Source organism: Cryptomeria japonica, chromosome 9 (genome assembly GCF_030272615.1).
Source record: "Cryptomeria japonica chromosome 9, Sugi_1.0, whole genome shotgun sequence".
Classification (NCBI taxonomy): Eukaryota; Viridiplantae; Streptophyta; class Pinopsida; order Cupressales; family Cupressaceae; genus Cryptomeria; species Cryptomeria japonica.
Genome location: NC_081413.1, coordinates 739,149,374 through 739,176,497, shown reverse-complemented (window position 1 = coordinate 739,176,497; position 27,124 = coordinate 739,149,374). Strand labels below are relative to the sequence as shown.

Below are 27,124 nucleotides of genomic sequence, written 5' to 3'. Positions count from 1 at the left end.
GAGGCCATTTGTAACAAACCCTAATTAGGGTTTGGGTGTCATGATCTTGACCGTTGATCTACTTTTAATCTGGACCTTTCATTGTAATTGGGGATGCTATTTATACCCCCATTTTTCATTTCATTTGAGTTGAGTGTAATAGTCAATAGTTGATGTAAGAGAGAATAGAGATTAGAGAGATTAGAGTTAGAAGTAATTTTATTTTTGTAGCAAGATTGAGTTTGAAGAGAGAAATTGAAGCAATTGTTGTACATGCTGATTTGGAAATCAATGAAATATTGAAGTTATGGTGTTTTGTTGCAACTTTCTTGGTTATATTCATGGTTGTTTAATTTACTTGAATCATACTCAATCAAAGTAGTGTGTTAATTTGAAGGACATAGTGTGAGATTTGATCTTTGGTAGGATTTGTAATCCAAACCACTAGCTTCTTGTTGATTGTAGGAATGCCTTGCGTGGTCAACTGGAGAATACTTTGAGTCCCTTAATCTTCAATCATTATTGTATCTTGGATATGTACCTTTGTGGTAGTATCTTTGATCTTTGATGCATTGAATATCATTTTGTTACCTTAGAAGATCGCACTAATTTCAATTGAGTTGTTATCTTATGGCAAAATTGAAGTTGGTTGAATCTTGCCAAGTCTTGTCCATACTAAGTCATTCATAGGGTTGATTAGACCTCTTTCAAACCCTACTCTTTTGTTATTTTTTTTGAAAAGCTTCTTAGTTTAGTAAAATCTTGAACTTTTGGAATACGTAAGGCCCCTTGGAGGAAACAGCAAATCACATCATACCGCTGGAAGCTTGTCCACACGTAGAGACCCTACTAACAGAACCTTGGAGTCTTCCTAACTGATCCTTTATGCGAATCTTCAGCAGTTAGAGACTATTTTCTCAAGAGAGGATAAGATGCCTATTGGTATTTTATTCTGTGTATGATGGTGTATAAAATACACATCAACACATCCCAATTCTCTTCAAGATATCTATGGTGTATTTCCCTTGACTTAGAATAATCTCATTGGGTCTTTGCCACACCTCTAACCCTAGAAAGTAATGCATAAGACCTAAATCCTTCATCTCAAAATCAGAAGCTAACTCCTTGCATTTGACAATGAGATGTTCTTCTCTAGTAAGAAATAAGTCATCAACATAAAGAACCAATATTAGAGTCTCACCATCAATTGCCTTGAAGTAGCGATTTGAATCTGCATCATTCTTGGAGAATCCCAAGCTCATCAAGTATCGATCAATCCTCTCATACCAAGCATGAGGTGCATGTTTAAGGCCATACAATGCCTTTTTCAATCTTCATACATCAGATTCCTTTCCATGAATCACAAACCCATTTGGTTGTTCAATGTACATTTCTTCTTCAATTACACCATTAAGAAATGCCGTCTTTACGTCCATTTGGTGTAGCTTCCATCCTTTAGCTGATGCAATAGCAATAATAGTCTTGATGGATGTACAACGAGCAATAGGAGCAAAGGTCTCCTCATAATCTATTCCTTGGACCCTCTTTCTAAGATAATCCTCTAGTCACAAATCTTGCTTTGTGCTTTTCAATGCTCCCATCAGCTGCATGCTTGATCTTGAAAAGCCACTTGGAAGATACAACTGATTTCCCTTCTGGTCTAGGTACAACATCCCAAACATCATTCTTGAGAATGGACTGATACTCCTCTGTCATAGCATCTTTCCACACTTGCTGAGTTGATGCTTCCTCAACACTGGAAGGCTTAGACTCAATGATGTGACTCATTAATGTCACATAGCTAGGAAACTTTGTGGTCTTTTGCTTTCTTTGAATGTGCCTCTAGGAGCTGCATACTTTTCTGCATCTTGCATAGTTTGTCTAGCCCTCAGAAGTCTCTTTCGACCTATAGCAATATCTCTCGGACCATCAGTAGGTTCCAAAGGCTCAACTGGATCAATAGCCTCTTCAGGTTCAGTAGACTCCCTTTGAATCTCGGGAGTAAGATCAACGTCCATGTCTTGAGGAGTCTCCTGGTCTTCATTATCTATCTCCATGTATGAACCTTTAGATCTTTTGAATGCAACATCTTCTTCAAAAGTGACATCCTTGCTGATCTCTATCTGTTTTTGTCCTAGAATGTAAATCGTGTAGAATATTCCTTTCTTGCCAGATGGTTCTAACTTAGATCTCTTATCTTTAGGCACATGAATATAAACAGGACAACCAAAGATTCTCAAATGACTAACCTCAAGTTTCACACCTGTAAATGCTTCTTCAAGAGTCATACTTTCCAATATTCGATGAGGGCTACGATTCTGAACATACACTGTAGTTCTGGATGCTTTTTCCCAAAGGAAGGTTTGTAAGTCTTGATCATGGATCATAGCTTTGGCTGCCTCAACTATGGATCTATTCTTCCTTTCTACAACTCCATTTTTTTGGGGATTGTAATGAACACAAAACTCCCTCTTAATCCCTGCCTCAGTACAAAAATTACGGAAGCTTCCAGAGGTGTATTCTCCTCCGTTATTAGATCTCAGAACCTTGATCCTTTTCCCAGACAAATTTTCTACTTGAGCCTTAAATTCTTTGAATTTCTCAAGCACTTCTTCAGATTCCTTAGGCTTCAAAAAATAAATCCAAGTCTTTCTAGAGTAGTCATCAATGAAAATTACATAATACCAAAAACTACTCAAGGATGCCTCAGACATTGGTCCACACAAATCAGAATGAACAAGATCTAGAATACATTTGATCTACTTTCACTACTATGAAAAGGACCCTTAGTATTCTTACCCATTGCACATCCTCTACAAGTACCATCATGCTCTTGACTGAGTTTTGGAAGGCCGATAACCATCTTCTCCATGGATGGAAGAGCTCTAAAGTGAAGGTGAGCAAGTCTCCTATGCCATAGCTCACTTGAATTGGTGGAATCATGCATCAATGCTTGAATTGGACGAATGGAAAGTCTATATAAACTCTCTTAACGAAGACCAATCACTCTTGGGTGTTTTGATGCTAGAGTTCTTTGTCAAAGCAAGAACTTTTCCCTCAGAAAATGCAACTTGATATCCTTTGTCTTCTAAAGCTGAAATTGATACAAGATTTGTCTTGATTCCTGGCGTGAACAAAAGACATCACTCAAATGAAGAGGGATGCCAGAATCTAGGTGAAGAGAGGTGTTTCCAGCACCTTTTACTGAATAGCAAGCATCATCTCCAATTACCACTTGAAGGTGAGTTTCTCTTTCTATTAAATCTGAAAGATGTTCTCTATAACCTGTAATGTGACGTCAAGCGCCACTATCAATCAACCATGTGCTACTATTGGTTGGAACATTGCTTGATAGGGCAGAGATGAATAGAAATCAACTTGAATTATCTCTTGATTCCTTCAGAGGAGAGACATCATTCACATCCGCAGTAGAGGCATGATGCTTTGGTCTTGTTGGACAATCTTTAGCATAGTGACCATACTTGTCACATCTGAAGCACTGAATATGGGAGAGATCCTTCTTTGATTTAGGAGCAGCATCTGATTTCCTGTCTCTATTCCTCTTGAAATTTCCTTTTCTCCCTTCTCTTCTTTTCCTCTTTGAAGTTTGAGCAGCAAGAACATAATTGTCTTCATTTTGAGAGCTACGACCAATAACTCTTGCTGCCAACCTGGATTCCTCTTGAATGCAATCTGCTCTAAGGCGATCAAAATTTGGTAGCTTAGATCTTCCACTTATACTTTGGATAAAAGGCTCCCAAGATTGGGGAAGACCGTTAAGTGCCAACATAACTAAGTCCCTATCTTCAACTATGTCACCAATGGCATATAGTTGATCCTTCAATTCAATAATCTTCATGAAGAAGGAGATGATTTAATCTCCTCTAGCCATCTTGATGTGATGAAGTTGTTGCCTTAAAGCAAGAGCTCTGCTGGTGTTATTAATCTCATACAATCCCTCCAAAGTTTTAAGCATTTCTCTAGCTGACTTAAACTTGGAGATAATAGGCACAAGGTGATCCTTCATAGAATCAATCAATATCTTCTTGGTCTTTGTGCCATTCTTCCTCCATTGTGTTTTCTCAATCTCATCGGAAGGCTCGGGCACTTCTTTCTCCACGAACTCGAGAATATCGTTTTCTTCTAATGTAATTAGGACTCTAAACTTCCAAGAGGTGAAGTTAGAGGCACCATCAAGTCTATCTTCAACCTTGAGTCCGTTCACCATTTTCGATGCTAAGATAGATGCCCTAAGAAGAAGAGAAGAATATTTCGCTGTTTAAATAATTCTGATCACGTTCTTTGCTTAGATCTGCTTGGATACCATGTTAAATTTGGATCAGAATTTACAATTACAGGAGTATAGAACAATATCTCTGATATTGTTGTTCTAATACAGAATTACAACTGAAATATCTGAAGCAAGATATCGATTATGTTAATTGCTAGATTTCTCCAAAAGTGTTTGATTTGATTGTTTAAGTTTGCAGGTTGAATATATATACAACATGTAATTCACAAAGATAATATGAATGTGCGCAACAATATATTACACGGACCACATAGTAGATATATCTAACTGGTTTCACACGTATAACCACAGCATGCCATTCATCGACTATGTGCTTAATGCTTTCGATCAAGGGAACTAAATACTCGACAAAGGCAAATGAAAAGACACGACTCTAATCGGGTAACATGACCAAACAAAGGGGTGCGATTATCCAACAACCTCGATAGATTGTTGGATTTTGCCAAGATCAAGAAGTCATTGAAATGTACAAGATAGAGACATAATATGGGACAAGAATAAACTGTATTCTCATTAATAGAAAATGATCAACAATCAACTGGATTATCTTATTACATACAATGTAGATGAGCCTGCTTATATAGGCAAGGCTAGGGATATGTATGAGCACACAAACATGACATGTGGCTCAATAAGAAACAAGGGTAGGTAGGAAATAGGTGTGGGTAGGTAGGAGAAATAATATAATATTCCACATGAGGTGGATCACCCACCGAAGGTGGAATTATCACTCCACAATAAGTGGATATGATAGTGTAATAACAAGATCAACACCAAAAGAGGTGGAATTTCTCCTACACACACTATCCCAATGTGGCACAAACACCCAAGTGTCTCATATCCAAACTACTATGAAATGCATTATCCTAAGTAAACTTAAGTAAGTGTAATAATATCCATGATGAATAATTATTTACACCAACACCCCCCCTTAAGTGCAACTTAGGGGAATGCACTTAAGTCTACAATGCAACTAAGCAATGCAAGATGGGTCCCGGCTACGAGGCCATGTTAGGTACCCATGAACAAATGCAAATGCATGCAAACCAATGCAATGAAATCTCTCACAAAGTGGGGAAAGAGAGAAAAACCCAATGGGAAAAAACCCTCCCCCAAAAGAAGAGATGAAAGCTATACATGAGAACTCTCAAAGAAGTATGTGAGGAACAAAACCCCATGTGAGGAAAAGGTCCCCCCCATATGAGAGAAGAAGAGAAGTCAAACTGTGATCATCCCTCAATGAAGAATCTGCACCAATGATAGAAGCTCGATGTATGAAGAAACTGCTCCACGAACGTCGAACAACATTCCTCCCCTTAGGAAGAAACAAAACCAAAGGTGTATCCATGAAGTCTCCCCAATCATGAAGGGAAGATGTATGAAGAAAACTCATGATGAAAGGAATCTCTGAAAACTTCTCAAGTGTCCCCATGTCGATGCTGAAAGATACCCCTTCCAAAGATGGTAAACTGTGCCATACTGCTGAAAAAGGAACTCCAACATCTAGTGAAGATGGATGTAGAACAATATCCAAAGACTCATGTGTCTCCTCAAAGAGTAAAGAGACCTCCTCCAACTGCTGTACATAAGTATCCACAATCATGTCAACCTCGAAGGAATGATCATGTAGAGAATGAACAAGAGGGTCAGAGTGTGCCCTCGCAACAATCGAAGAAGGATCATCTTCATCAAAGAGAAGATGAATGTCATCAATGATGTCTCCCAAATCTGTAATGTAGGATTCCACAAACAAACCTGCAATGTCTGTCATGTAATCATCCCATGAATCTGAAGCTGGAAGACAATGTATATCCTGCTGCACTGAATCACATGAAGGCAAAACTGTCGCACTATCTGCATCATCAGGTGCAATAGGTGATGTGATATCAATATGAGAAGATGAAGTACAAGACTCAAGAACGGGGTTACATGTGAGAATCCCCAAATTCAAGTGTCCAAAGTTCTCCTCTGAATCATCACAATAAGTGTGATCATAATGTGTAGAATCATCAAATGTGAAATCATCATCATCAACAAAATCTGAAAAGGAGTATAACCGAGATGCATGATCAACCACCCCAGTTGCAATGATAGCTCTAGTCTCCATGTCTCTAATAAAAACTGAGTCAGGTGTGAACTCCACAACTCTCTTAGTTGCACCATGTGTGATTTGATAGATAGAAAGGAGATTGTTTGTCAAGTGGGGTACACACAACACATCATTGAAGGAGTTATCCCCAATGTCAATAGATCCTTTCCCAATCACATCCATGTATGTATGATTGCCCATCAAAATCTGTGGCATGGTGCAAGGCTCAAATGTAGAGAACATAGACTGTGAAGATGCCATATGATGAGAAGCCCCTGAATCTAGAAGCCATCTCTCTGAAGTATGATTTGTTGTAGCACATAGAGCTTTTCCTTTTCTTGTTCCAAAAGAGTGAGTCTTTCCACTTGTAGAAGCCATGAATGCTTGCCCTTTTCCTTTTGAATGTGAGGAAGTGGAAGTTGATGAATCATCCTTCTTGTAGACTTTAGGCAAATCAATGTTATGCTTTTTGATGATATGTGTGAGCTCATCAATCTTCTTAGTATGGCAACGATGTTCCTCATGACCAATCTTTTTACAATAAGCACAAGTAGGTCTCTCTCTCTTTGGTGAATTATCTTTCTTGGAAGAAGATGAATCTCCTTGTTGTGGAGAAGATGATGCTTTATCCTTAGGCTTTGATTGCCATTTCTTCTTGTTTGAGTTGTCCTTTCCTTGATTTCCTTTATTTCCTTGATTTGCCACTAATGCTTGAGACTTAGAAGAAGCCTTAAGAATGCCCATGCTTATCAACTTAGTTTGTTCCATCATCAACATTTCATTGAAAGCATCAAATGTAGGCATTTTGTAGCTTGAACCCATTGTCATTCTATGAGTTTGGAAACTAGAAACAAATGCTGCATATTCTTGTGGAAGCTTCCCTATCAAGTTGAATATCAATTGAGTATCCTTTTTATCAATGCCACAATCTTTGAGTTGTGCCCTCAACTCATTTGCCTTAGTGACATAATCTTGTATAGTATCAAAGTTCTTGGGATCTAACATGGTGAGATCACTATCAATTTGATATCCCCTAATCTCATCAACTTGACCATACAAGTCTTGAAACTTTTGCCAAGCATCCTTGATTAGAGTGCATTTCTCAATATGAAAAATGAGATCCTTTGATACATACTTTCTTAAGGTACCAATTGCCATGATATTTTTAGTGAGCCAATCTAAGTGACCAACTGGATCAGCCTTAGGATCAGCTGGAGCAACAATAGTTCCATCAATGTAATGAGTGAGTCCTTTTTCCATAAGTTTACTCCATGCATCAATTTTCCAAGTAGCATAATTATGTGGAGTTAAGAGAGGAAACTTAGAAGAACCCATAGCAGCAAAAAGGAAGGAACACAAGAGCACAAAAGCACAAGAGACACCCCCAAAATTCAATCAATCAAAGTACCCCCCCAAAAGTGATGATTTTGGCACTTTATACTTAGTGCGATTACAATGAGCCACTTGCAAAACAAGGCAAAGTGGGCTTATGATGCAAATTTTACAACTTCCCAAATGAGATACAAGAGACTTCAATCAATAGTGCAATGAATCTAACTGAGATTCAAGCAAATATACTAGTACCAAGAGAGCCAAAAATGGCCTAAGTCTGAAAGTACAATTTCTACTTACAATGACATCAATCTGATAGCATCATGTGAAAGTAGATGAAAAAATACGCACTTTCAAAAAAAACGGCACCTAAAAAGGAGGTCAGATGACCCCAAACGAAGCCTTTGAAGTTGCAAAAACTGGGATTACTCAGGGACAGTCACCAAAAACTGTATTTTCTGAAAAATCCGTGCATCAAAATCAAAAAATTCTTTCACCACTGCGGAGAGTTCGAAATTCTAGCCCATTTCAAAAAAAATTGCACCCAAAAAGGAGCAAAAATGAGCAAGTTATGGCCATTTGAAGTTGAACTGCAAAATCAAAAATGCAAATGAGAGGGGGTCAAAAAATTTTCAAACCCTGCTGATGTGGCGCTGACGTCAGCAAAACACTGTGTTAAATTTGACGGCCGTATGGCCGTCGCCAAAACTTCACTGCCTGGCTGACTGGGCGTCCGTACCGTACGGACAGATTACGTGGCAGGCTGACTGGATATTCCGTACTGTACGGAATGATGACGTGGCAGAGTTGACTGTGCGATGATGTGTCACTGTACGGCGTACGGAATAGGTCCTCGTGTGCTGCCACGTGGCTGAGCTGATTGTGCAGGTTGCTGATGTGTCTGTCTGCGTGGCGGGAGGCGGAGGGCGCCGAGGAGCGGCGAGCGGAGGAGGTTCGTCGCAGGTGGTGGGTGCCGGGCGGAGCGAGCGGCGGACGAGGACGGGCGGCACCAGGAGCAGCGCAGGTGCTGGGTGGAGTGAGGACGCCGGAGCGTTGTCTTCGGCGGAGCGGAGGGTGAGCCCGGGGACGGAGACTGGGGGAGGAGCCGGAGGAGCTGGGGAGGCGCCGGAGTCCGGTGCCCGAGCGGAGGACCTGCAGGGAGCTGGGCGCGGCGTGGTCAGCGAGAAGGGGTACACGCGGCGTGTACGGACGCTGAAATCTGCAAAAAATGGTACAGTCTGCGCAGTGTCGGAATCTGCAGACCTGCGCAGGCAGGGGGGTACGGAGCACGGGGGGGGGTCTGCGGACCCCCCAAACAAATTTTTTTCCCTTTTTTTTTCTTTTTCGATTTTTTGCTTTTCAAATTTTTTTGATCTTTTTCGAATTTTTCCAATTTTTTTTTTCGATTTTCGATTTTTCAAAACAAATTTTCTGAAAAAACCAAAAATTTTTTTTTTTGAAAAAATTAATAGGAATATTCGAAAAATCCGTACGATAAGCAAAATTGGGGAAAAATTTTTTCCTCACCAAAATAGGCCAACTTTATAACCAAAATTCATGGAAATGGCCTTCCGGACGCAATGGCGAGGTCGGATCTGGTCTAGGACGCCTCCAAATGACGATGCTCCTCAGATCTGCCTCTTGACGTCACAATAATGCCTCTTCAAGACGAATCAATGAGACTCGAATAGCTCTGATACCATGTTGGATTTTGCCAAGATCAAGAAGTCATTGAAATGTACAAGATAGAGACATAATATGGGACAAGAATAAACTGTATTCTCATTAATAGAAAATGATCAACAATCAACTGGATTATCTTATTACATACAATGTAGATGAGCCTGCTTATATAGGCAAGGCTAGGGATATGTATGAGCACACAAACATGACATGTGGCTCAATAAGAAACAAGGGTAGGTAGGAAATAGGTGTGGGTAGGTAGGAGAAATAATATAATATTCCACATGAGGTGGATCACCCACCGAAGGTGGAATTATCACTCCACAATAAGTGGATATGATAGTGTAATAACAAGATCAACACCAAAAGAGGTGGAATTTCTCCTACACACACTATCCCAATGTGGCACAAACACCCAAGTGTCTCATATCCAAACTACTATGAAATGCATTATCCTAAGTAAACTTAAGTAAGTGTAATAATATCCATGATGAATAATTATTTACACCAACATAGATGACCATCCGTTAAGAAAGGTGGTTACTAACTAATATAACCATACGTTGAACTATTAACGAACAGTTTTATTAAATAGAGAGATTGCTGAAATAAGACAGCGATAACTAGTAAATGAATAAAGTATTAATAATAATTAATAAAGCAGTCAGGGGAAAGAGAACTCCTGCTGCTATAACATCAACGTTTTGGCCATAAACACATAAAAGGCAGACTACTAGGAGCTCAATTGCTCTACAACATGGGCCTTCTATTAAGACCCTACTTGGTTGGATTTTTCATCAGCCAATTGTTTCCTATAGTGTTTTTTCATATGACCAAGCTTACCACAATAATGACATGTGATAGCCTTTTTGGAACTCTCCTCATATTTGCCTTGTCCTTTATGTTGAAAGGACTTTCTTTTGCTTTTGCCTTTGTGTTTGGCAGTAAACGCTTGTTTTACAGTGATTGTCAAACTACTACTCTCAAATTGCAGTTTCCACGTGTCTTGGTATAAGAGCTTGTTGCACAGGTCATCAAACTTCTAGTCAACATTAGTGGAGATAATGTTGAGAGTTTTGATGAAATGCTCATAGGATCGCGGTAAGCTTTTCAGCGTAATGACCACCATATCCTCTTCTTCCATCTTGCTACAAATGGCCTCCAGTTGATTGCAATTGTCTTTGATCTTCATGAGATGATCCAGCAAAGATATCTTGTTGTCCATCATAATTGGAAAGAACATATTCTTCAAGAAGAATGCTCTACCCTTGTTTGACGTCTCGTGCAAATCCTTAAAGTGACCAGCTCTATGCAACAGTGATTGTCAAACTACTACTCCCAAACTGTAGTTTCTTCCTGTCCTGCTACAAGAGCTTGTTGCACAAGTCATCAAACTTCTAGTCAACATTAGTGGAGGTAATGTTGAGAGTTTTGATGAAATGCTCATAGGATTGCGGCAAACTTTTCAGCGTAATGTCCACCATATCCTCTTCTTCCATCTTGCTACCAATAGCCTCTAGTTGATTGCAAATGTCTTTGATCTTCATGAGATGTTCCAACAAAGACACCTTGTCGTCCATCATAATCGGAAAGAACATATTCTTCAAGAAGAATGCTCTGCCCTTGTTTGACGTCTTGTGCAAATCCTTCAAATGTGCAGCTCTGTGCAACAGTCTTGCTAGATGGCACTTCTGGAAGCATTTTGTTGGTGACTAATAACTTGATGAGTATGACAACTCCATTTCGCTCATCAAACTTGTCTTGGTCTTTTGCCTGTCGCTATGGAATGAGCAGTATTACCTAAAACTATCTAATCTAGGCACTAGTACTCGAAAATTGTGAGCATGCCCTATTTTCACATGTCGTAATTCTTATTGTTGAAGCGTTGACTGCTTTTTGTAATGTCCCCTTCCTAGGTGATAGGCAGTTGAGCAAGGATTGGCCTATCATCAGGTTCCCGTAGGCCAGTGGAACACCTCATACTGAGGTTTGTGGAGCTACATAGGGGCTTTAAAAGCCATTTTGGATGTTTAGGGACAGTTCCTATTTTTTAGGAGGGATCTGTTGTGACGTTTTCACACATTGCCCCATTGCAAATGGGGACCCCCTACTTTTTAGGTCCTCTTGGTCTTTTGGTTTTGGTTCTTTGGGTCTTTTTCCAGCTGTCTCGTAAGTCTCCTCAGTTTGCAAGTGTTTTGGGGTCAATTTGATCAATCCGCAACTCATTTGAGTAAATTTGGCCAAGTCTGGACCGTGGTTTGTTCATTTTAGGGTTTTGCCCTTCAGACTTGGATTTGAAGCCTTTCCTTTAGGGTTTTGTAAAACTGAGCGTTGCATTGGAATCAGGGCCCTTTAAGAAACCTACCAATGAAATTTGAGCGAATTTTGAGGAACTTCCTATCTTTAGAAAGTTCCTATTTTTTAGGGATTTCACTGCCTCCTAGATTGGTCTAATTTTGCCAAAAATCAAACTTACTATTTTTAGCAATTTTCTATTTTTAGTAAGTTTCTATTTTTAGTAAGCGCTATCATGTCTTGTTTTGCCCTAATTTTGACATTTTGAAATACTTACTATTTTTAGTAAGTCCGCTTTTTGCAAGTTCTTCATAGGCAGGGGTCCTAGCACTAAAGACGGAGCATTCTTGAACATTTCTAAATCCGAAAAGTTTGAAAAAGCAAGCTAATTGATCAAGAAATGATTGTGTAGAAATCATTATAAAAATGGAAAGACATTGAAAATCCTCCTAAGGCACAAAATCACTTCAGTTCCAAAGATGGCATCTCGATCTAGAAAGTGCAGAAATGGCTAAGTCTGGATAAAAAACCAAGCAAGAATCCCTCACCAGAGAAATGCATCCAAATGCAAGTGGGTGCCAACTTTCCAGCACAAGGTCAAATTGGTGCTCAAGAGGAGAAATGAGCACTAGATTGGGGTTATGGATGACCAAAATTCCTTCACCATGTGTTTTTACTTTTAGCACCCAAAGTTGGAATAGAGCGTTGGATGAGGATAGGGGAGGAATTTTCCTTCTAAGGTCAATTCCACGCCTAAGGAAGAAATTGGAAAAGAGGAGGCATGGAAATTTGAAGTCAAGGAATTTTCCTTCCAAAGAAAATTCCCCCACAGGGTTATTCCAGCTCCCAAGATTGAAGATTGAATTCCAAGGCATGGAAATTTGAAGTCAAGGAATTTTCCTTCCAAAGAAAATTCCTCCATAGGTTTATTCCAACGCCCAAGATTGAAGGTTGAATTCCAAGGCATGGAATTTCGAAGTCAAGGAATAAGAATGAGAAAGGAAAATCCCCTCGGGGAAAAATTCAAAAAAATCCTCTGAGGCATGAAAATTCATCCAAATTTCGAGGTGATGACAAAATTGGCCAAGGGAGAGAATTTTCTCTCTCTTGGACCCCAGAACTCAAATTTGAAAAAAATCCTAAAAAATAGGAAAGGTGATGAATTGATCAAAAATTTCTACCCAAGGAGAAAATTACACCCAAGATGAAGAAATTCTAAGAAAGTGAAAAATTGACCGAGTGTTGGAAATTCCTTCCTTCAGGACAGAATTCCAGGAAAGTGAAAAAAATTGACAAAGTGTTGGAAATTCCTTCCTTTAGGACAAAATTCCAAGAAAGTGAAAAAATTGTCTAAGTGTTGGAAATTCCTTCCTTCAGGACAAAATTCCAGAAAAGTTAAAAATTGACTAAGTGTTGGAATTTCCTTCCTTCAGGATAGAATTCTTAGAAAATGTGAAATTTGGCTAAGGATTGAAGAAATTCTTTCCTTAGGGAAGAAATGTGCCCGAGGTGAAGAATTTCAAGGCACAAGGAAAATTGGCTAAGTAAGAAGATTTTCTCTCTCCAGAGCTCAAAAAAGACAAAATTCCTTAAGCATGGAAAATGGTCAGTGGTCAAGAAATTCTTCCTTTAGGACAAAGTGTGCACAAAATTTTTCCTAAGGACAAAATTCTCTCTTCAAGAATTTTCTCTCCAAGAATTTCAGATGTGCAAGATTCCTGCAAGAGTAGATAAATTTGTTAAAATTCTTCCAAGACAGTAAAATCTTCCAAAATGTCTATTGTGGGCCCGAAATGGAAATATTCTCGTAAAGGATGAGTTGGCGACATGAAAAGAGAATATTTTGTATTAATGAAGCACAACCCGGAAAATTATAGAAGTTCCAATGACGGTGGGGTCCACTTGCATGTCGAGAATCTATTGAATACATGGCGGCATGATGGCACATTTATTTTTAGCAAGCGTTTGACCAAGTGGCGGCCGAGTCAATGAATGGCGAGGTGGTGGAGCATCTTTTGCATGTAACCGTCATATTTAGTGGATGATGGAGCATTTATTACACATTGGGCGAATTTGAAAGAAGTGGTGCATTTAATGCACAATGGACGCCATTTTTGGCAGAATTTAATTAATGGATAATGGGCATGATGTGTTATAAATGTTTATTCCCACCTTGTTGCATCATGTGTGTGGAATCTTTTGGGATAAACCCTAATTAGGGTTTGCATGTATTTAAGGTTGGAGGCCTATATAAGGGGGTGACCCCTTTATTTGTAAAGCAGGGAGATTTGTATGAAATTGTTGCGATAAGTTTTTGAGATAATAACAGTGAAACGTTGTTCTTTGATGGTGTCCACTTAAGTTATTTTTCAAAACTCGCATGATTTCACCTTCCTCACTTAGAGTAGAACTAGAGTAGTGCTTTGATTTCAATGGAGAATGTAATGGTGTTTGATGAATTTCCATGGTTCATACTTCTTGCATCTTGTTGATTATAAATTGCAGTGTAAACGCCTGAGCCACCAAATTTGTGCTGAGTTCGATTGTGGATAGTCATTTGGATTGCGCCGTTTTGGGTATTCAAATGCACTTTCTTGATGTGAAAATCCTTCAACATCCTTGGAAGATTGCACTAGTTCTTGTGGAGTTGTAGTTAATCTTAAGGAAGCAGAACTTGGTTTATTTGGAATTCGTCCACTAAAGCACTATCTATTGATATCAATGCCCTTAGGAGTAGATTTAGATCCTTCTAACCCTTTCCCCTTTGAATTTCAGTTCATTCCCGTTCGGTTCATTCGAAGCAGAAGCATCACAGAATCACCATATCCGATGATGAAATTCTAGCCACAACAAAGAAGTGAAAGAATGACCCAAACGTAAGTCCCCTTGGATTACAAGGATATCATATCAAGCCAACTAAGTCACATCCATTGCATAACCAGAACCTTGGAGTCAATTGTTTGAACTTATTGCAATCTTAGTATACAATTGAACTTTGATTAAGAGAGAGTAAAGTGACCGTTGGAAATCTTTATTCTGTGTTGTGTGTGGTCACAAAACGCACGTCAATAGGATCCCTATTTTTTAGGACACTGCCAGTTCCCTTGCTACATTTAGACATCACCAGTGTGGTACGTGCATCATTAGTTTTCAGTTTGGGGTGGCCAGGTGATAGGATTTGAATAAAAATTAAATATTAAAGTATTGACTTTAATATTAAACGAAAATAAAATAAAGTGATTATAATGTCTCTTTATAATAATTTAATAAAGTATCATAATATTATAATGAAGGGGACCACCTTGGGCCATGATGGCAAGGGGACATGACTTAAGTTGTTTTTAAACAACTTAAAATAATAAAATGAAGACTAGGAGAAAAGGTACAGTTAGCCTAGAGGAGGAAATAATTTGATTAAATTATCAAATAAAGACTTTATTAAAGAATGATAATAATGAAAAGGCAACCCTAAAATCAAATTAGGGTTTTGAGACAATAAAAGAACATTGGAGGCAGCCATTTGATTATCTTTCAATCATATTTACAATCAACTATTTGGGAATTGTTCCTTGCAACTCATTCCAGCAGCATAGCAGCTTTGAGGAACAAAAACTCCTTGAAGACAACTGGATTTGGGCGATACCCCAGTTCATAGAATGAAGGGATTCACTCAAAATTCCTTATTGGGCTTCAATTCAGTCTTTCATTTTTACAACAAGAAATTGTATGTGACCTCTGAGGAAGGGTTTCTGCAACAGATCAGCCTCTTGGGAACGGAATCTCCTAAGGGGAATAGTGATTTGGATGAAAACCTAGTTCATATTTGAGGGGAATCAACACAGGGTTCTGTTGTGATGTATTCACACATCGCCCCATTGCAAATGGGGACCCCTACTTTTTGCTTTCTTGGTTTGTTTTCTAGGTCTTTTAGGGTTTTGTCTATTAACCTTTGCATGATGAGTGTTGTCAGGGGGATCGCTGGATAGCAGGCTCTGCTTGAGCTAGGTTGAGTTAGTAGATGCTCCAGGTTAGGGTTTCTTTGAAAGTCTTCCTTAGGGCTTGGTTTTGCTCTTGTTGCTAATTGTTTCTTGCTTGGTGAGTAAGTATCATTCTTGAAGGTCCGAGCTAGGTCAAGTTGGTGAGTGATGAAGTCTAGAATGTCATCCTGATCTTCAAATGCCCTGAAATTTGGCTGTTTGGAATGTCCTGATCCTGAAATTTGAGTAAGTCTAAAAAATTGAAGAATCCTCCAAAAACTAGATTTTGCAATATAACTCCTGGAGGTTCGAAACCACTCTCAAACATCCTGACAATATATATGGAATATAACTTAAAGTATATACTTAAATGTTATATTCCATAAAATGATCTTGACGGAGAGACCAAAATGTTGAATTTCGCTCCTGACCCTTCCAAAGGGTCCAAAGCGAATTTTGCTCCTGACCCTTCCAAAGGGTCCAGAGCGAAATTCTCCATAAGACATTCTACTTTGATCGAAACCTAGAACTAACGCATTCCCAGGCTTGAATGAAGGTAAAAACGCTTGTTTGAATGAGGAAATGTGAAAATGAAGTCAGGATTTGAGCCCAAGGATGATTTTCGCTCCTGACCCTTCCAAAGGGTCTAGAGCGAAATTCATTTTTCTCCACTTTACCCTTTGATATGACCAAGTTTGTTGATTTTTGGGGCGTGATGGGAAGGTTTTGATGCACATTTGTCTTTGAGAGGAGATTTGAGGTGACAAAATGATGGAAATTAGCCTAAAGTAGGAATTTCGCTCCCGACCCTTCCAAAGGGTCCAGAGCGAAATTCTTGAAAGCACCTCATTTTCTCCCTTGTTTAGACCAATGTTCTAGTTTTGAGGTGATGGGATGTAAAAATGTGAAGGATCTTGGCGAAAATCAAGATTTTCGCTCCTGACCCTTCCAAAGGGTCCAGAGCGAAAATCCTTATACACCTCAATTTATCACTTGTCAAGACCAAGTTCATAGTTTGTAAGGCATGCTTGGAGGTGTTTGAATGTTCTAGCCTTGTAAAGATTGAAAGATGAGGAATTCTAGCCTAAAACATGAATTTCGCTCCTGACCCTTCCAAAGGGTCCAGAGTGAAATTCTTGAAAGCACTCATTTCTCCCTTAGCCAAAGTTAGGATCTTGGTGGAGATGCATGAGGAAGGATCTATGTTTGCCTCCCAAAGAGGATGAGAGTTGGAAAAGTCAAGGATCAAACCCAAAACATGATTTTCGCTCCTGACCCTTCCAAAGGGTCCAGAGCGAAAATCTTTGTAGCTCTTATTTTCTTCCTTGTTTTGGCTAGGTGTTGACATGATGGAGGATGAATGGGTATGTTCTTGCCTTGAGAGGGAGTTGGATGCTTTGGATGATCAAGATTTTGCCTAAGAGATGAATTTCGCTCCTGACCCTTCCAAAGGGTCCAGAGCGAAATTCACTATAAACCTCATTTGCTACCTTGAATGGACTTGAAACTTTGTTCGTTAGGTGGAGAATGATCTATGTTTGCCTCTAGAGAAGATTGAAGTTTAAAAAATGAGCAATCAAAGCCTAAATCAAGATTTTCGCTCCTGACCCTTCCAAAGGGTCCAGAGCGAAAATCCTCCTAAGGCTCATTTGCTCCCTAGTTTGACCAAATTTTGATTTGCAAGACATCTTGAAAGGAAGAATGGACATGTTGTTGCCTTTGGGAATGTTTGAAAACGTTGAAGAGGGAAGGTTTTAGCCAAGAAAGGAAATTTCGCTCCTGACCCTTCCAAAGGGTCCAGAGCGAAATTCCTTGCAAACCTAGTTTTTTGACCTTGCTTAGGCTTGAAACCTTGTCCCTTGGGTGAAGAATGATGTTTAGTTACCTTCTAGAGAGGATTAGAGTTGAAAGGATGAAGAATCAAGCCTAGAAATGGAAATTCGCTCTTGACCCTTCCAAAGGGTCCAGGGCGAAATTTCACTAGACCACCTTTTTTCCTCAATTTTATGCCAAGGCAATTGCAGACTAAGGTGAATTAAGATGGGAGAGGTCCTTAGGAGTAACTTCAAGTTGCTAGGAATCATTGAAATTGAAGGAATTGAGCCAAATCAAGAATTTCGCTCCTAACCCTTCCAAAGGGTCCAGAGCGAAATTCTAAAATCCACCTATTCCTTTCACATTTGTGCCAAGCCAGGCCTAGACAAAGATGATATAAGCCCTTGAGATTGCCCTTGAATGGATTTTTGTCTCCAAAATTGATGATTTTGGGCTAGAGGAAGAATTTCGCTCCTGACCCTTCCAAAGGGTCCAGGGCGAAATTCATTATAGGTCCTGTCCCTGGCCATGATTTCTAGCGAAATCCTCTTTTCTAGTCATTTTGAGGTCAAATAAAATGTTGCAAGCATGGGAGAGGGATCCAAGGATGAGAGTCCAAGTAAATTGTAATGTCCCCATTTTGCGAGCATCAGAGTTTGTAAGAATTAGCCTATCATTTGACCCTCGTAGGCTAATAATTATTGATAGAGGGCCTCGTGTGGCAATTACTTGGTGATTAGAGACATTACTCTTCAGCTGGATTCAGGTTTTGGCCTTTGCACAGGTTTTTTTGACTCAGATTGGCACACTTACTATTTATAGTAAGTTACTATTTTGGGAGAGTCAGGGTTCCTATTAATAGAAAGACACCTGAGTAGAGCTTATTGGCAGTGTCAACCTTGATTGGGCCTTTGCAGCTATTTCTAGACTCAGTTCCACATACTTACTATTTATAGTAAGTCACTATTCAGGGTTTCTATTTTTAGACAGGCATCCAATCACATGGAGAACAGGGAGAGTCGACTCCTGGCTCAGACGGCTTAGCAATCAGACAAGTACATCAAGAGATATTAAAGTTTAAGTGACTTAAGTGATTTATTTAATATTTTTATATTATTATAAAGTTCTAAAGTAACTTTATAATACTAAAGTCACTTTAATATAATAAAGTGCGTTAAGTGAATAATTTAATGTGGGAATAAATCTTTTATCCCACATTAGCCAGGAAGGTGTTTGAGCTCTCTTAAGGAAAGAATAAAAGGAAAGGCAGGAGTTCATTCTCGGCATCCAATTGATGAATTGTAATTTTTGAAATGGGAGAAGTTTGAGAGAGGAAGAAACCAAGGTTTCAACCTTTGCCCTTTGGAGAGCGTAAATTTTTCGAAGTTTAGGGCATCTGAGGTGCTGAAATAATCACTGATATTTGCCATTGGGAGTGACTTCATTCAGGGTCACTATTTATGCACAAATTGAAGAAGAATCCATGGAATGTTGAGTTGGTTAATGAATTTCATCTGGAAGTTGAAAGACCATATTGGAGGAAACATTGCCAATGCATTGTCATTATTTATTTTGTGAGCTGCTACAGTACCCGCGTCTACAGTGCCGTGAACAGTGCGTTACAGTGCCGTGAACAGTGCGCATGAACAGTGCCGTGAATAGTGCGCTACAGTGCCGTGAACAGTGCGCATGAACAGTGCCGTGAACAGTGCGCTACAGTAGTTGGAGTTCTATAGAAGGGGATTTAGAAAGGTTGAACAGCTATATATATTTGACAAGGGATTTGCATATGAGGAGAATCAAACCAATATATCAAGGCAGCCATTGAAATACCAGGTTTTCTATCTATGGTCATTGTATTAGAAAATCATTACTTCATTGCATCATTTTCTATTATGATTATATCATGAAATATTTGGAGGTTGCATATGTTTAATGGAAATATAATTTGCATATTCCACATTCATGGTAACATTCAACGTTGATCAGCCATTTAGCTTTCATACCAATTGTTTGCTTAAATGCCTAATGGCTGTAGGTGTACTTTGGGATGCATGACAAGTGTTTGTCTTAATGTCTACTAGCTGTACTAGTTAATTTCAGTCATTTCATGTGTGTGTAAGCTGTAAAACAGCTAGCATATCATTTCTATGACAACTTTGCATTGTTAGAAGCTTTCCATAACTTCATTTGCAGCCTACAAACCCAAAGCAGACAAATAAGAATTCATTACAGCGGCTTCAAACATTGTATGCCAAATGTTTGACAATATTCCTTGGTGTTCAAATAAGCAAAAACAGGGTCAGATTAGCCAAGGGATATTACATAAACAAAGTGAAAAGAATGGAATTGAGTGAGGATAAACAAGCAAAAGGTGAAATTCGCTCCTGACCCTTCCAAAGGGTCCAGGGCGAAATTGTGCAAAACCTATATTTTCCCTCAAATTTATGCTAAGTTTAGTGTGGATCAAGATTAGAGGTGTCCTTAGGCATGTCCTTGAATTGCCAAGAGTCATCAAATATGAAGAAATGAGCTCAAAACAAGAAATTCGCCCCTGACCCTTCCAAAGGGTCCAGAGCGAAAAACACTAAAACCATCCTTTTCTCCAAATTTTGTGCTAAGTCAGGCCTAGACTAGGGTGAGAGAAGCTATTTGGAATGCCTTGGAAAGATGTTTGACCATCAAAAGTGTGAATTTTGAGCTAAAATGAGAATTTCGCTCCTGACCCTTCCAAAGGTCAGGACCTATCCAGAATTTCGCTCCTGACCCTTCCAAAGGGTCCAGAGCGAAATTCTGGATAGGTCCTGTCCCTGGCTAGTTTTTTGAGCGAATTCTCCTTTTTGGACCTTGTGAAGATTAAACCAATGTTGCCAAGTTGAGAAGTGGATTCAATATGAGGGAGTCCAGATGAAGTGAAGTGAAGAAAGTCAAATTTAGTGTGAATAGGCAAACAAAAAGTGAATTTCGCTCCTGACCCTTCCAAAGGGTCCAGAGCAAAATTCTTCAAAATCACTATTTCCCCTTTGTGTCAAGACAAAATTTTGATTCCTAAGACATGAAAAGACTGGAGGGAGATTATTTAAACCTTGCAAGATAAATTGAAAGTGAAGAAAATGGAGGAATAAGCCTAAAACAGGAATTTCGCTCCTGACCCTTTGTAATGTCCCCATTTGAGATTCGCTGCAATTTAGTCCCGAGACAATAATTCCAACTTAATATGAGAGTTGCAATACATTAATAAATATAATTTTGTCAAAATTGAATGATACCATTTTAATATTCGACTTAAAGTTTTTAAGCTAGTTTGGAAACAGTACTTATCTTAATAGATTCTCTGATTTGAGATATACATTTTTATATTGTAAACATCCCCTCTATGTCAGATCAGATAGTATTCCTAATTCCTTCCTTTCCTTAACCGACACTTGTGCTTAGACCGGATAATAGAAGATATGCCAAATATCTGCTAATGTTTCAGATTTCCATTCAACCTTGTGTATATGCAGTATGGTATAGGTACGTCAATATGGAATATTACTGTGGGCGATATGTCGCTGTCTCAGATCTTGACCTCTAAGCCTGCAACTCTAACCACTATGTCTAAATGTTCCCTTTTATACATGGAATCCCGATATGTACTACTCCTTGTTGGCAGCTATGTATGACTTACTAATACTATAAGCAGATTGTAACCCCTTATATTACTCCCTGGTGATACATTATCTTCTGACGATGTCTTACTATCTACTCACCTCTTTATTGAGGTCTATTACCATCTATTTATTCTGATCCATAACAATGAATTATCCTCCCTTTGACGAACAGAATTGTCATTTATTTATATCTTCGATCAGTGATATTATTTGGAGACATGTCCATTCATAACAAACCGGTTCTAATCGTATCTCCTTATAACCATCGGTTCTATCCATACTTAATGATTATTAGTTGAGCCTTGACTAATAGCATACATTTGTAGCTGTGTTTTAACACTTCATAATTATAACGATTCAAGTTGAGGAATCGTTGTTTGCCCTTAATCTGTAGTAAGGTATTATGTTCTAGTAGATCGTATGCCTTCCTCCTATCGGAATACAAACCTTTGTCATTCTTGCTCTATGTGGTAGACACGCATAGGTATTGCGAAGGTATGAGGCCCGATAATTATACTTTGAAGGCTACAATTGTCTTGTGGCTCATTATAACTTATAATAGTTCTGGTTCCATTTGGACAACGATGTTTTGTATTTGGCTTATCATTAATATCTTGCCAAATCATAAGACACTAAGGAGAGGGATGGATACGATAGTCCATAGTTATTACTTATCACTAACTGTTTATTGGTGTTTGCATGTAATGTCCCCTTAAGGATATCTTGGAATATCGGGACAATTACATCAATATTAAGTAAGAGAGAACAATGCATAATACTTATACAATGCTTGGATAATCTAAGAATAATTTTAATTAGATTAGTAAGGTGCTTCTTATATGAATGTGAAATGTTGTAATCGACAGTAATATATAACCTTCCTTATGTAATAAAGTCTGATGTAAATACTGTTCCCAGAGAAGTCTATTATGAATTCTGATATAGATTCCAATTACCCATCACGAAAGGGGTCTGATGTGACATTCCAAAGTATTATTACAGACCGAGTTTATGGTTTGTATAAGAAGAATTAGAATGTCTTGTTGAGTTTGGAGATCAGATTATGTTTACAAAATTATTTGCCAATGAACTAGTTTTGCTTCTTAGGATGGTATCAATACAATTCAAACTATGAGTTCAATCTGCCCTATCTGGTAAATAGACGGATCATGGCACAAAGGAGGAATTCAGACTGATTGTTGATTGTGTAATGCTGACTAGGAGATGATAGAGAATCTGCAGAACAGAGGACATGATCTGCTGTTGGTGCTGGACAAATCTGATTCGTAGGATGTGGGACCGAGTGTTATATGCTTCTATCTTATGCTGAGATCGATGATCTAATGGAAGGGAAATATCGAACTCATATACTTAACATGATGCCTGTTCCAAACAGCATGTCTCTAACCAACACGTCTCCCCCCACTTAGAACGGTCAAGCATTAACACGTTTAAAAGACTAAGTTAACACGTTTTAACAAAGAGTCAATTCATATTTAATCATAACATAGAACTGATTTATATATTAACCAATTCATATATATTAAGCATTACATAGAATTGATTCATATATATAATACAATGTATATTAATTAGTGAACTAAGTTGACTCGGTCAGTGTAATATATTCAATATATCTACTTCTTTAATAGTTAATATAATATTAATAATTGAAATATGAACGTTACATTAAAATAAAACAATAATAATAAATAATAATCATAACAAATAATAAATATTAATAATCATATATTAAAGGAAAATCGTGAAGTCTCATAAATGAGACGATTTTCCAATATTATTAAATGTTAATTAATAAATGTTTTAATTATGGTCTTTATTTAATCCCATGTCCAAAGAGGGGTTATGACACCCTTCTAGAGGGTCCAGAGCGAAATTCCCAATTTCACTCAATTTGCTCATGATAGAGGTCAAGGCGTGGGTCCCTGGGCGCTGGAGGAAGGAAAACTATCATATGTTTGCCTTGGGAGGAGTTTTGGAGTAAACAAGTGATAGAATCATCCTGGAATACAAAATTTGCTCCTGACCCTTCCAAAGAGTCCAGGGTGAAATCTTTTGAAACTCCTATTTTTCACCTTGTTTGGGCCAGGCAAAGGGCTAGTTGTGAGGTAATGTTGAAAAGAGGTCTAAATTGGCCAGGAATGCAAATTTCGCTCCTGACCCTTCCAGAGGGTCCAAGGCGAAATTCTTATAGGGCCTGTCCCTGGGGAGAATCTTGAGCAAGCTTCATTTTAATATCTTTTGTTGATGATTTAAGGTGTAAAATACTATGTTGAAATGAATTTATTATGTGTCCTTAATCATCTTTTGGTTTGTCTTGCAGTTGAAAGAAGACCAGGTCAAGACAAGGACGACCTTCTCCAGTCCAACATCAACAAGGATGACCTTCTCCAGTCCAGCATCATCAGGGACAACCTTCTCCAGTCTAGCATCAACTAGGACGACCTTCTCCAGTCCAGCATCATCAGGGACGACCTTCTCCGGTCTATCATCATCAAGGACGACATCTTCCAGTCCAGCATTTCAAGGAAAGGTACACCATCCATCCTGCACATCAAAGACAAAAGAGGTTAAAGCAAGGGTCCGTTGAGGAAGCAGATAGTTTCAGAAGAGTTAATAAAAATTATCTTCTCAGCATCATCAAATTGAACATCTACCAAGTTACAAGTGTCAGACAAGGTGGCATCCCAGTCATCACTCCTCCAATCGGATTGGTCCAGCTCAGCGTGTTCAGATTCAATGTACCTGACTCATCAAAGATGACACTAACTTCGATGTACCTACCCCGGTTATCCATTGGTTGAATATTTCAGAGAAGACGTGTCTAAATAATGCAATTATTTCATTGGCTAGAATTGAGTTTGTTGTAACAAACCCTAATTAGGGTTTTCATTGTTAAATCTTGGCCATTGATTTCATATTGATCTGAGCCATTGAATTGTATTGAGAGCACTATATAAGCCCTGGCTCCTCATTTGTAAAGGCTAATAGCTAGAAGGTTAATAGTTAGTTCATAGAGGTTAGAATAGCTAATGATTAATAGCAAATAGAATAGCAGTTAGAGTAGAATAGGAAGAGAAGGCAAAGATTGTTGCCAAGATGTTGTTGTAAAAGACTTGTAAACTTCATTGAAGAAATGGTGAAATCTATGGGTCGATTCAACAATTTGCATGGTCTCTATACTTCTCAGATTTGATTTCATGTTATTAGATGAGTGGAAGAAATGTGTTTGATTGATGGTGAATTTGTATATCCATACTACTAGCAGTTTGTTGATTGCAGACTTGCCTTGTGTAGTCGACTAGAATCATCCAACTTGAGCTTAACTTCAATTGTCGCTTCTTCATTGACATGCATCAGCCTGATGGTGTCTATGCCTGTAGTGATGATCTGAACATCATAAAGCTTTCCTCCAAAGATCGCACTAACCTTGTGGAGATGGTCTTGAGATGTCAAAACAAGACTTAGTTAGAATTTCATCAAAGGTCATTTATTGCTCTTACATTCTTAGTGTCATAATTAGATCCTTTCCTCGCCCTCGTCCTTTTTTCTTTTTTTCAAAATCTGGGCTAGTGAAATCCTGTGTTCCAGTAATATTCAAAGCAACGTTCAGTCATCAAGTGTAAGTCCCCTTGTGATTCCAGCAAAATCACATCATACCACAAAGAGCTTATCCACACGTAGACATCCTACATAACAGAACCTTGGAGTTACTTTGACTGATCCTTCGGCGAGATCTTTAGCAGTCAGGAACTTTGTTCAAGAGAGGATAAGGTACCTTTAGGTATTTTATTCTGTGTTTGGTCGTGTACAAAAGACACATCAACAAGTTTCTATTAGGGCTTCATTGGAGAGATTCTTATGTAGGTTTGGAGTTATTTTCAGGAGGTAAATCAGGCATTTTTGTAACAGTAGGTTGAATTCACCATTTAGTTGTAGATCTGGGACGTTTGGGCCTATGTCCTCATCATTCAGTAGCAAATCCAGCTTGCCGTACCATTATTCAGTGAGAATATAACCTACTACAGCTGGGTGTTAGGGTTTAGAATCATAATCATACTTGTAGTTGTTAATATAGTGGCTGGAAAGTGCATATCAAATTTATTGCAGCGAATATTATGGCTGGGAATTGCATATCAATCCTGTAGCAGCTCATATCAGTCTTACTGTTGCAGATCAGACTTCATATCAGACCTGAAAGTGGTCATTTCCAGTTCCAAAGTGGTCTACATCAGCCTACAACAGCTAGCTAACATCTGGGTTTGGTGCTTGTTGATTATATGGTGTTAAACTCTATGGATTAAATTGTAACAATCTGATTTGTGACTGATAACAGGTCTGTAATCTCTCATTTCAGTCTTAGCAGCAAACAATAAACTGGTATTTTGCCATATCATTTAGCTGTACATGTTTTGATTCATTGCATAGTCATTTCCTTTCATTATTTGCAATATGTTATCATAAGCATAAAAAACAACACTAAGTAAAACTCAGATCAGAATTACCAAACTCAGAAACATCACCATCTCCGAGAGTCCAAGACATATATCAAACCAATCAAAACGGAAAAATTGGATCAGATTTGGGTGGGGATCTTTCAAATTATCCTTCACTTGGCGAAATCAATGAGTTGGAGAGATGTGATCAAGTTTGTCCATGAGTCCACAAAATCCATGACTTTGAGGTGGAATGCAATATTTTATCCATGATTTGCTAAATCCATGACCTAAGAGGGTAAGTGAGCAAGTTTGTCCTTGAGTTGCTAGAATCCACAACCTATGGGAGTCCATGACTTGAAGATCTTTGAAGGCAATAATGATGAGTAAGAGTTGTGCTATCCCTAAGTCTTCATGAGTGATGCTAAGCTTGTCTTGAGGTAGGTTGAATGAAGAAATCTTGATGATGAGGGTGAATGATGATTATCAATCCATGACTTGAGCACATCCATGAGGTGCTAAAATCCACAACTCAAGCATGAAAATGGCAAGATTGATCCATGAAATAGAGGAGAAACAATGAACTCACTTAATCCGTGAATTGGAGAATGAAGATCAATAACATGATGAAGGTAAATTAATTGACCAAGTGTTGAAGTTTACAAGCTTGAATGATGATGACTATGTTGACTTGGTGGTCAGCACTTCCTTGGGGACTTGTGACATGGCTTAACTGCCTCCATGGGTCGGGTTATATCTGGTGTTTGTATTGGGCGTTGATAGTTTGAGCTTTTTGTGCATTGGCAAGCGATTCCAATAATTGGTATCAAAGTGGGTTCCTTCTATAAAGCCTAACCGCTTGAAGGTAGATCTTGTGACCACACATGGGAAAAAGAAAAGGAAATAAGAGAACAAGAAATACTAAGAAGATTATTAATAACAATGCACCAAGTACAAGGGATGAAGTAATTGATAATGAATTCTTTGAAAGAGAAAACAACTCTATATGCAGTGATGATTGAATTGATATCATAGAATCAAATACATGTGATAACATGGAAGCTAACATATGTGATGAGGTGGCACTTGGAATGCACATGGCAATAGAAAATGATGTTGTGACAAATGGAGATGACCTTGTGAGTGAAAGAAAGGAAAAGATAAAAGAGGAAGGGAATCTTGGAATGGAGTTAGAAGAAGATAATTCAAGCAGTATCTTAAGCAATGAATTGGATGCAAAGGAAGCCCATGTTGATGGAAAACTTAAAGAAGGATCCATTGCATATGAAGAGGAAGAAGAAATAGAGGCATGTAGTGAAGAAGAGGATGTGGATCTCATGGAAGAACTTCATTATGCTTACAAGGAAAATAGAAAGCTCAAGAAAAGGATTGCAAAACAAAAGGCACAAATTCAAGAATTTTGTAAAGCTCAAAAAGAATCAAATGAAATAATTGAGAATTTGAAAGTACAACTAGAAGAGGGCAAACAAACTGAGGATGTAATGAAAGATCGATTCAAGGAAAAGGAATTA

General features: G+C 38.5%; 1 protein-coding gene across 1 annotated transcript; it reads left to right on the top strand.

Moving 5' to 3' along the window:
• Positions 1 to 4,507: 4,507 nt before the first annotated feature.
• Positions 4,508 to 22,169, top strand: LOC131858621 (uncharacterized). Its single transcript, XM_059211918.1, has 3 exons — positions 4,508 to 4,513; positions 8,601 to 8,991; positions 22,054 to 22,169. Exons 1-3 carry the CDS (start codon positions 4,508 to 4,510, stop codon positions 22,167 to 22,169), a joined length of 513 nt encoding a protein of 170 aa, XP_059067901.1.
• The last annotated feature ends 4,955 nt before the right edge of the window (positions 22,170 to 27,124 follow it).

Coding starts and splice junctions, on each gene's coding strand:
- LOC131858621 (XM_059211918.1), top strand. Junction 8,992..22,053: donor AGACCTGCGCAGGCAGGGGG/GTACGGAGCACG, acceptor TACTGTTCCCAG/AGAAGTCTATTATGAATTCT.